Source organism: Plasmodium brasilianum, chromosome 7 (assembly GCF_023973825.1).
Source record: "Plasmodium brasilianum strain Bolivian I chromosome 7, whole genome shotgun sequence".
In the NCBI taxonomy this organism is placed as follows: Eukaryota; Apicomplexa; class Aconoidasida; order Haemosporida; family Plasmodiidae; genus Plasmodium; species Plasmodium brasilianum.
This window is the reverse complement of record NC_090120.1, coordinates 521,229-533,209: the sequence shown is the minus strand read 5'-3', so window position 1 is coordinate 533,209 and position 11,981 is coordinate 521,229. Positions and strand designations below refer to the sequence as shown.

At 26.5% G+C, this 11,981-nt stretch overlaps 2 protein-coding genes across 2 annotated transcripts; one reads left to right on the top strand and one right to left on the bottom strand.

The window, feature by feature from the left end:
• Positions 1-739: 739 nt before the first annotated feature.
• MKS88_001838 (copper-transporting ATPase) lies at positions 740-7,764 on the top strand (the record flags this gene model as incomplete). Its single annotated transcript, XM_067214801.1, has 4 exons — positions 740-7,058; positions 7,278-7,456; positions 7,585-7,649; positions 7,746-7,764. The coding sequence occupies 4 exons, from the start codon at positions 740-742 to the stop codon at positions 7,762-7,764; spliced, it is 6,582 nt and encodes a 2,193-aa protein (XP_067074142.1).
• Positions 7,765-8,553: 789 nt separating this feature from the next.
• On the bottom strand, positions 8,554-10,470 carry MKS88_001837 (replication protein A1; the record flags this gene model as incomplete). Its single annotated transcript, XM_067214800.1, has 2 exons — positions 8,554-10,006; positions 10,457-10,470. 2 exons carry the CDS (start codon positions 10,468-10,470, stop codon positions 8,554-8,556), a joined length of 1,467 nt encoding a protein of 488 aa, XP_067074141.1.
• Between the last annotated feature and the right edge of the window lie 1,511 nt (positions 10,471-11,981).

Below are 11,981 nucleotides of genomic sequence, written 5' to 3'. Positions count from 1 at the left end.
TCCATATTTACTTCTGCGTACTTTTTTTAAAATGTTTATTATAATCATGTAATTTTTGTTTTCCCATCTTAGGAATAAGTAAAATATTATTTAACACATAGTAAGATAGATACTATACATATATTTTTAATTTCTATTTTTATATTACATTCTTTTTTATTTTATTGAAGTTAGAATAATTCTTTATATTTATCATCTTTGTAAATCCTTTTAAGGAGATATACATTTAACAATATTTTTAAAAATCTTAAAAGTTCATTACGTTTTAAGAAGCCTTTAAGTTTTTAAGTTTCATATATCGTTATATGTTATTTTATTTTATATTATTTAATTTTTTTTATTTTGAATTATATTGTTTGAGCACGCAAGCCATGTCAATATTTATTGTAAAAGTATTATATTAGAGGTTGTTTATCCATACTGTGTACGTATAAATAGATACATATGCGTGTGTGTGTTTATATATATGTATGTACATATATATACAAACGTGTGTATGTGTCAGAAACAGCGTTTTAAAAGGCTTATCAAACTTGTTCATAAATTTAATTTTAGGAAGTAAACTTAATTCATAATTTTTATATAATTAATTGTAAAATATCATTATTTTTTCATTTCCTTTATTAACATAAGGCATATATGGATGTGTGTATGCATGCTCTGTGTATAGATATGTATGTGCGTATGTATATTTGCGCTCGTGTTTATATGTATATATGTATGTGCATCCGTTTAAACAATGGCTCTAGGTAAATTATTACTTTTCTATGTTAGCGAGAATGTGAAGGAAAAGATAAATGAGTTAAATGTAAAGGGAATAAAAAATATTGCTTTTAATGAAGAAGTTGTAATTATTTCTTATGATTATAGTGTTATCGGTTCATCTGACATAATAAAAGCTATAGACAATTTTGATATTAATGGTTATTTTCAGGAAGATAAAAAAAATGTAGATCCTGAAACGTATAGACGATTCCTTAGTAGAAATGACGATCATGTAACTATGTATATTTTTCATTTAAATAATAAGAAAGGAAAGAAGAAAATGTTTAATAAGACAAGTAGCCAAGAACTATTGAGTACAAACATGTATGAAGAGGGTAATTATGGTAGCTTAGAAAATCTTAAGAATACTGATGCGAATAGTGGAAAACATTACAGTAACGTAAGACATGCAAATGGTATCTTCAGAGAAGACAATGATGATAATGGTTATACGAATAATTACACCGAAGAAGATGAAGAAGGTGAAGAGTATGACGAATTTTACAGAAAAAGAGTAAATGAAAATTGTCGTTCAGGATGCCATACCAAAGGGAATGAGATAAATGGACACTTAAACGGGGAAACAAATAGATTTAGAGACTACTCCCTTGGTCAGAATTATACAAGAAATTACTACAATAGTGAACAAAGTAGAGGTGACTCCAATTATGCACAAGGATCTGAGAATGGAAGCGAAAGTTTAGAGGTAGTTGGCTCCGTAACGTACTCCACGGAACGGAGCATTAAATTTGGGACTGATGAAGAGAACACAAAAAATAGAAGATTTAGTGTTTTAGATTTATTTAATGACATAACAAGAAAAAAGAAGAAATGTAAAAAGAATTATATGTATGCAAATTACGATGATTCCAATATAGATAAAAGTAGTTTATTAAGTGATGATAAAGTTTTAGAAAATGGTAAGAAGCAACCTTCTCATATAAGAAATGGTAATATTTTCCAGGCGTATGAAAATTATAGGAGTAGGAACAAAGAAAAAATATATATATGTGAACTGAGAATATATAACATGACATGTGATAGTTGTGGAAATAAAATTATAAGTTTTTTAAAGGGTAAAAATTTAATTATAGATGGTAATAGCTTTGCTACTGAAAGCAAAATTAAGTTAAAAATAAATACATCAGAAAATAATTTAATCAGTGTCAATATAAAAAGTTTTGTAAATAATATTATGACGGAAGTAAAAAATTGTGGTTTTAACAACGATTTAATTGATCTATATAAAGATGATGATAGTGATAACAAGTGTAATCTATTTGATATAACATTATATGTTTTTAGAGAAGATGTAATTAAATCTTATGAATTATTAAAAAATGTAAAAGGAATTAAAAATGTTGAATATGATATTAAGAAAGAGTATATTTATATTTTATATGACCCTGAAATAATCGGAATAAGGTTTATATTAGAATTTTTAAAAAAGAAAAAAAATATTGATGCATATTATGATGAAGACAAAGAAAAATATTTCAGAAGTACAAAATATAATGAAACGAGTAATTCATATAAGTTAATAGAATTATTTTGTTGTTTTTTTTTCTGTATACTTATAATTATACTCAATAACTGTCAGATGAATATGGGATATATGAACGGCTTTTACTCTTATGGAAATTACAAGAATTATTTGATGACATATAAATTAGTAAATGCAAAAAGAGAAAAAAATGATTTATTTTATCATAACAAAGTTAGAAAGGATAGTAGCTCTATGCAACCGAATGTAAGAAGCGCTTATTTAGATGAAGAAAGTCTTATTGCTCATTACGTTGTAAATTCAGATAATGAAAAGAGGGAAGGTATGATAAATGATGTTTATCAAGAGAAGTTACCTAGGCACGATGCTGAGAAAGGGGGAATTGCTACTTCAAATGGCTATCACAGTAATACAGAGGGAAAAATGCACATAAATGAGAAAAAAAGCCCATGCAAGCATACTACTAAAAATAAATGGATATCTGCTGATCAAAATAATTGCAATATATCTGACAAGTTTAGTATTTGTAATAGTTATGATGAGTATGAATCACAATTTAAGAAAGACAAAGGAAGCGACCATTCTGCAAGTAGTTCCTCAGATACTACAGAGGTGAAGCAATTCCCAAAAAAAAATGTGAAGGAAAAATGTATGACGGGAGAAGAAGTAAAGGGTAGATACGTAAAGGCAAAAAATGAGGAAGTTGATCATTTTAAGGAAAAAAAAAGAAAGGAAAAAATACCGGAAGAGAAGGATATTAAAGCAGGAAATGTTATGGGTAAAAGTACGAAAAATGACGATGCAATATCAAAAAATGAGGAAGTTCAGCATTTTAAGGAATTCAAAAAGGGTGAAAAACATACGAAGAATAATAGCGAAATGGTGGAGCATGAGGAGATAGAAAATTTTAAGAACAAAATGGAGGAAAAACCTACAAAAGGGAAGGATACAAAAGAGGGGGATAAAAAAGCGGAAAATGAGAACATATACAATTTTAAGAATAACAATGAGGAAAAAAAAATTACCAAAGGCAAGGATACAAAGGAGGGAGATAAAAACGAGGAAAATATAGAAAATGTGGAAAATATTAAGAGTAACAAAGTGGAGAAAAAAATTACCAAAGGAAAGGATGCAAAAAAGGAAGGTGTCAAAACGGAAGATGAAAGTGTAAAAAATTTTAAGGAGAAAAAAGTGAAGGGAAAACTTACCAAAGGCCATGGTGAAAAAGAGGAGGATGTGGAGATAAAAAATTTTAAGAATAACAAAGAGGAGAAAAAAAACACAAAAGGAAAGGATATAAAAGAGGAAGGTATCATAGTAGAGGATGTGAACATAGAAAAGGTAAAGGCTGAAAAAACTTACGGTTCTATGAAAGCTATACTGAATTCAAATTATTTTTATAAGGTTTCTGCAAACTTTAAAGACACAGAGAAAAAAAAAAAACCCGAAGTGGAGGAAGTAGATTTTTTGTACGATTTCAGAAGGGATGATAATTATTTGGATATTTCGAATATATTATACCACTTGAACAATTCAGAGAAATTAAAACTCAGATGTACTAATATGAAGAAATGTGTACCCTCGAAAAAGGACACTAATAATTACAAAAAGGAAAAAAGGGAAGAAAATATAGATAAAAAGGAAAGAAGTGAAAATAAATTTAAGGAAGGAAAATATAAACTGATGAGTTATACGAATTTGAAATATGACTCAGAGGAGAAAATAAGAAAAACTTTATTTTGTAAAATTGTAAAATTGTTTGTTAATAATCCCGTATATAGGTTAATTGTATCTTCTTACAAATCTTCATTAGATTCGAAAATATTAGGGACATTACCGTTAAGATTATTTTTAATATTTCTTTTAAGTTCCATTGTTTATATATATTTTGGTTTTAGTTTTATTTTGAATGGTTACAGAAGTTTAAAGAATAACATTATTAATATGAATGTATTAATATCTATTAGTTCATCTTTTTCTTATTTTTACTCTTTGTTTCTTTTATTATTCTGCTTACTATTTTCCATAGACCTAGATGGAATACCATTATATTTTGATTCTTCCGCTTTACTAATATGCATTATGAAATTTGGTTTTGAAATTGAGAATTTTTTAGTAAGTTTTACAAAAAAGAAGATTGAGGATTTGTATGAAAGAACAACAAAACATGTTTATATTTTAGAAAAGAAAACTGAGAAGACACAAGATAATAAAAATATGAAGGAACAAGCAAGTAACTTTATTAACTCGAACGTGGGAAATGGAGAGACTAAGGAGGAGGAGGTCCATAAAAACCATAATATTGACAATATCCATGAAGATAGGTGTAATGAAGTCCGTAATGAAATAGGTAATGAAATTCGAAGTAACATTCATAATGACAACAATTCTCGAAGTGAAAGTAATACATTGATCAAATGCGGTGAAAACAAAAGCAATTTTTCCAGTTACGAAATTGGGGACGATGATCAAAAGGGATTCCTCCTGAACAGCTTTTCACATAGTGGCAAAGAGATTGATATAAATAAAATATTTGTAGAAGATAAAAAAATTAATTTAAACGATTTTAGAATACTTAGTTATCCTGTGCAATTTGTGCAGAAGCATGATATTTTAATATTTTATGAAGGAGCAACATTATTAATTGACGGTATTAAAGTGAATGATGAAGTTTCTTATTTGGACGAAAGTATGATAAGTGGTGAAAAGAAAGCTATTAAAAAATATAAGGGTGATAAAATATATGCTGGATCTAAATGTGTTGGAGGAATAATTATGTTATATATTAAGGATATATCAAAAGGAAATTATATTGAGTATATTAAGAAAACTTTAGATGAAGTAAATTGCAAGAAAACTAATCTGCAGTTATATGCAGATAAGATTGCGAGCATATTTATACCATCTATAATTATATTGTGTATTATAGTATTTTTAATATGGTTCTATTTAACATATTTTGACTATGTTAATATAAAAAGAAATGCCTATTTTAAATTAAACAAATTTTTATCATGTATATTTTTTTCAATTCATTTTTCTTTGTCTATTTTGTGTGTTGCTTGTCCATGTGCAGTAGGATTAGCTAGCCCCTTGTCCATAGCAATCAGTTCTTACATATGTAGTAACATTGGTATTATTATAAAAAATATAAATATTTTCGAAATTTTTTTGGAATGTAATCATTTTATTTTTGATAAAACGGGCACATTAACAGTTGGAAAACCGGTGGTAAATAAAATATATATTTCTAACAATTTGGATCTTTTTATCGATCAGTTGTTAAAGAATAATTCTGTTAATAATTTATCAATTAATTTCGATAATTATAATACGGTCAGCGATTTGGAAAGTGGTTTGGATTCCAGGAATAATTTTAAGATTTTTAATCTTCAGCACAAGGGAAGGTCAAACACTTTGGGTAGTAACAGCGGTTTCTTAGACGGATTAAGCGATCGGAGTTCTTACAATGGAATGTATGAACACATGGGTGGTGAACATATTGGAAACATATATGAAGAGAAAAACAAAGGCGACTTTTCCAGTGAGCGAAACTTCAAAGAAGGTACTGTAGACGAAGCAGGAAAAAGAAGAAAAAGAATAAAAAAACAAAATAAAAGTAATGTAACATTGAATTTTGTAGAAAGTCTGCACTGTTCAGGTAAAAATGTTACTTTTTATTCTTTTACAACTCAAAAGGATTATTACAAAATCGAAATAAGAAATTCAGTAATGAAAAAAGAAGAAAAAGATAATCGAAGAAATTTGAAAGAGGGAAAAAATATTATAAATGATAGGAATAAATCCGTTTTTAATCGTATCGTTTCATTTATTAATAATAAAAGGAAAAAAAATAAATATGACAAAATATCAGATAGCTCACTGAAGGAATATTTCATAAATAATGCGGATGTGAACTTATCCTTAATCGATGATTCATATACTAGTGAAACTAGTAGTGAAATCAGTAGTGAAAATGATTGCTCAAATGTTTATGGAAATAATTATTTTAATAGGGAAGATCTAACAAGTATGTATGATAAATATGGTGCTCTGAAAAAGGTACAAAATAATTTAAATAATGGAAAACCACATGAAAATGCGCATTTTACAAATAATGCTCCTTTTGATGATAAAGATGGTGATATTAAGGAAAAACTAAGTAATATGCTATACTTATTTTTAAGCTTAAGTTTAAATATAGAAAAATATAGTAATCATTTATATGCTCAGTCTATAAATACTTATATAAATAATAATTTTTGCATAAATGAAACATTTGAAGTTCATAATTTAAAAAATGAAAAAAACCAAGGAATTATTGGTATAATAAATGATTTATCAGTAACCATTGGTACGTTATTTTTTTGTTACACAAAATATAAAAATGCTTATTGTAGTAAGAGAGAAGTAATTGAAGAAAAATTAAACATAAATAATCTGGAGGCACATATATATTCTTGTGATTGTAATGTTCATAAAACATATCAATTTTTATATAACTATTCAAATAGTAAAAAGAATGAAAGCAATAATATTATTTTTATGTCCATAGAGGGAATAATAGTTGGTTTTTTTACTCTAGTGGATGACATAAAGCCCGAAGTGTTTGGTTTAATTCAATACTTAAAAAAAGAAAGCAAAAAGGTTTATGTATGTACAGGGGATAATTACATGAATGCTATTTATATCTCCAAAATTTTGGGAATACCCAAGAAAAACGTCTCTTCAAATACCCTTCCCATGGAGAAGGTTCATTTTGTGAAGAAAATACAGTCCCTGAATGATGGTAAATGGAGATACGTATTATTTTAAAAATGTTTATTTCTTTTCTTGATATTAATTTATGCCATCATCATTTCGTTTTGTTCGCTATATTTGTCTATTCTTACTTGCGGCATTTATATGTTCAGTTGGAAATGACGTTATATTATATATATAAATATATGCATCCATGCAAACATAACAACATTTGACGTGTTTTATATCACCCCCTTTTTTCCAACAGGAAAAGTGTGCATGATTGGAGACGGTATAAATGATTGCTTTGCTTTGAAGAATGCGGACCTGGGGTTGTCATTAAGTACAAGATCAAACGTTGTGATGGACAACGCTGATGCTTGTATTGTAGATAATAATATAAGTGTTATAATGAAATTATTTGAAATTAGTAGAAAAACCTTGCTAGTAATAAAATTTAATTTTTTATTTTCCTTCTTTATCAACATCTTTTTCATTTTATTGGCAAGTGGTGCTTTTTATGCACTAAATTACGTGTTGTCACCTTTTCTTTTTACATTCCTAATGTTCTGTAGTTCAATTATTGTCATTTTGTCTTCCTTGTCTTTGAAATTGTAAGGGGAAAAAATTGCGAACTTATGTACTAGGGCGCATTAATATATATATGCATGCACACATTTGATCGTTGAACAAATATTAGCTCATTTTTTGACCTTTTTTTATTTTTTCATCTCAGGCTTCTACGGGATATATGATTTGGAGAAACAAAAAGATTTAGTCAAAAATAGGTTCGCGTAATAAGAGAAAAAAAAAAAAGAAATAAAAAAAAAAAAAAAAAGAATGAATAATAATAATAATAATTGTAATAATAACAGTAACAATAACAACAATAAAAACAATAATAATAACAATAAAATGTTTTGTTTTGACGTGATATCACCACGTTTTATTGTATGTGGTAGTTTTGAGTTATGCTGTGCCAAGATGATTTGCGCATGTATCCCTACGCATGTATATCCACTTTTATATTCTTTTTTTTGAAATAAAGAACTTTTCATAGAATTTATTGTCACTGTTTATTTAATGTACATAATTAAATTAATAATATACGTTTTTGCAACCTTTAATTAACATATATATAATAAATTTCTTTTTTTTTCATTGAAAAATTGTAATATTTCAAAAAAAAAAAAAAAAAAAACCTAAAAATATATACACGAAATTTTTGATAAAGTAAAAAATGAATAAAAAGGTATAAATCATTTTTTTATGTCTATTATGCAAAATTATTTTTTAAAAGATTCAAACTGTGCAATGATATGTACTATATGATAATTTTTTTATTAAATGGGGTTACATAATGGCAAACTTTAGATATAACGGTGCAAATAATTGACAATTTTATTGCATTATGGTGGTTGGTTCTATGTTATGTTGGTTACATGAAAAACCTTGACATATAATGTGTACAATGTTTGAAGTGTTGTGTCCATCGTTTCGTATTTTATATCTGATACATCGTGCTCCTCACTTCAACTTATCAGCTATACCTTCTGCTTTTTGGCTTCATGCTGGTCGTCATTCAGGGATCTCTTATTTTTATTTGATGTACTATTATTTGTAATGAGCGACTGAATTTCATTGAGCAAGTAAGAAATATCTGAATGTTTTTGTGGGAAAATTCTCATAGCAGTAAAATTAACTCTTTCAATTCCATTGTAAACCTTTTGGTTAACCCGAACCACAACTTTGTATTCTTTATACAAGAAGTCGTAATTAAATAAATAATCTAGGCTATCTTCATCTAAGCTTTTTAAGTCTTCTGCTTTTTTCCCCAATAAATTGTAGCCTTCATCAGAAAAGGCTCTTAAAGTAATTGATCCAGAAAAATCCATAAATAGAAAATTAAATGTATAATTATAAAAAGGTTTTACATTATTTTCATCGCAGTTCATACAAGAATATACAACATTTTCTTCATCATGATTAGCTTCTACATTGTTATCATAATCATTATCTAAAGAACTTTCTTGTCCACTAGATAATAATTTCTTTTTACATTTGGTACAAGCAGGGTAATAAAACCTATGTTCATTTTCTTTACTTTTCCAATAAATTCTTTTAATTCTTCCCACTAAGGTATATGTCCCAGATACTTTTGTCAATACGTCATTAACATCACTTAAAGCATAATGTTTATCAGGTATTTGTGTAACATCATTTGACAAAATATTTCTCATATTTGTAAATTGTTCATACTTTCCATTTGTATTATACCACTGAGATATTACGGCACACTTATTTTTTAATTCATCATTTAAATTCTCCATTTTTTCAATTGAACTCGTAACTCCAAAAGTTCCATTTTTCATATCATTCCAATTTCTTATACTGATATTTGTAAATATATAAATCTCATTTTCTTTTATTTCATTTTCTATTAAATTAACATTATTATCCCAAAAGGAAATTTCAAAAGAATGTTTTGTGTCATCAACAATAATTATGTTTTGTTTTATTATATCATTCCCCTGTTTAGTTTTCAAGTTACTTACAGCACCGATATGTTTCACTATACCTATTAAATCTGCAGTAAATGGAGTTTCTTTTGTTGCTATTTTTATATCCCTTAAATTAACTAGCGATATTTTTTTTTGGATTTTTATTTCTCCATCATCTTTTACTTCGTGAATTTCACTATCCTCATTAAATGTTAATTCGTACTTATGTTTTACTGTGTTATATTTAGGATTTGCTATGGAAACTCTTCCTTTCGAAAAGATGTACACTTTTTTTAACTCGATATTATTAAACCACTTGTCCGCTGCACTTCCCCAAAATTTACAAGAAATAGAATCCCCATGCACGTCTGTTACATCTATGCTAAAAAAGCTGTTGTTGTTTTTGAATGTTGACAGCTTCGACTTATTTACGACTTTTGCCTTTATAATCCATTTGCTCACATAGGTTGTTATTTGGCTAATTCGAAAAAGCAGACTGTATGAAAAAAGTACAGATATGGGAAAATGAAAAATACAGCAATAAAAAAAAAAAAAATGGATTAAAATTGAGGGCGATTAGTACAAATGAATTAAACATCAATCAAACAGTCAATCAATCACTCAATAGAGAAGCTTCTAAATATGATCATACTAAAAAGTATCATGTCCAATATGCATAGAAGTACAGCTTCTACAATTTTTTCAACAAACACAAAGCTGCATTTTCTTTATACAAAAATGCATACACATGTGTACACATATATGCATATGTAAGAAAGAGGTAGCAAGGAGTATATTTTCAAAGTCAAATGCATATATGCACATATATATTATGTATATATACACAAACACATGTGTATAATCATTTGGGAATATTTTTATTAACGACACGCAGAAAAGAAGCAGTTTGAAACATTTAATAGTTTTACTTATTATAAGAGCTTACTCGTTTTCACTCATTTTGAACTTTACATCAAATAAATCAGTGCGTCCTCTGATTATTGTGCTAGTAATTTAAAAAAAAAAAAAAAAGAAAAAGTAGGATGATATTACGCATTCGTTAATTACGTCGTAGCTAAACTTCATATAAGAGCATATAAATATATGTGCTGTATTTTATGTTGTTATACTATTATGCGTTTAATTATATATGCTTGGGGAAGAAAAAAAAAAGGAAGCATAATATAATGAATAAAAAAGGGTAAAAATGAATACTTAAAAAAAAAAAAAAAATAAATTGACAAAATATTTGCGCAGAAAAGGAATGTAAAAAAAAAAAAAAAAATAAAGCATTAAGAATTTGTTAAAGAGATGTAAGTTAAAGTTCATTTAACATTAATTATTGTTTATGTGAATAAATATCAAAAAAAAAAAAAAAAAAAAAAAAAAAGCCAATAGCAAAATTTTTGTTTCGTTAAAGCTTATTTATTTTGCTATAGTATTTTTCCTTACATATTATTACCAAAACAGAGTGATTATTGCTGACTTTTTTTTTTTTTTTTTTAATATATATTTTATAAGCATACGAGTATACCCTATTTTATTAATAGAACTTCTAGATTTTTAACTGTAATTATTACATGTATGAATTCGTTATTTACTTTTTTTTTTTTTCTTTTTAATTATTTTTTAAAAAACCAAAAAAATATAGACAAAATTTTTTACTTAATAATAATATGCTCGAATTGTCAATTGGTCTACTTAACGAATTATACGATGTTTATTTGTAAAAAGAGAAAAAAAAAAGTAGGATCAAATTATTGATTAATAGATAATAGTTATAACATTCCATAAAATAACTAAATAGTAATATAAGTATAAAATAGAGCGAACATAGGAAAATTAGAATATAAAAGAATGAACTAAAAAGTAAATAAACTTTTAGTATATGTGTGCATACTTATATATATAAGTAGACATACATATATACATATATAAACTTCGTTCTGTAGGAAAATTAAAGGGTTACTCCTTATAATTTTATGTATATAAAATGAAAATTTATCGCAAGTAATATGGCCAAGGCTTCTTCATATTTCCTACCATTGCTGAGTGATCTCCTATTCCATAAAATGGAGAGTTAAAAAAGAATAAAATAAATTTAAAATAACATGCAAATAATATGTAAATAACGTGAAAATTAATACTAAAATGAAAAAGACAGGGTAAGTGGGGGTCTAAAATGTTTTTTACAAAAAAAAAGACAACAATAAAAAAAAAAAAAAAAGTATAATACGAAGTTTGTTACCTTAAGTTATTATTATCAATATGTGTACACAAATACACATTTTATTTTTATATCAAAATATTTAGTAAAATGGGAAAGACCAAAAAAAATAAAATAAACATATTATGTATATATATTTCTAGTTGTATATATATGGCAGAAATATATATTAATTTACGAATCACTAAATGAGCCTTACATTATTTTTGTGTTATTGCATATAAGTAAGAAAAAGCTACGTCCT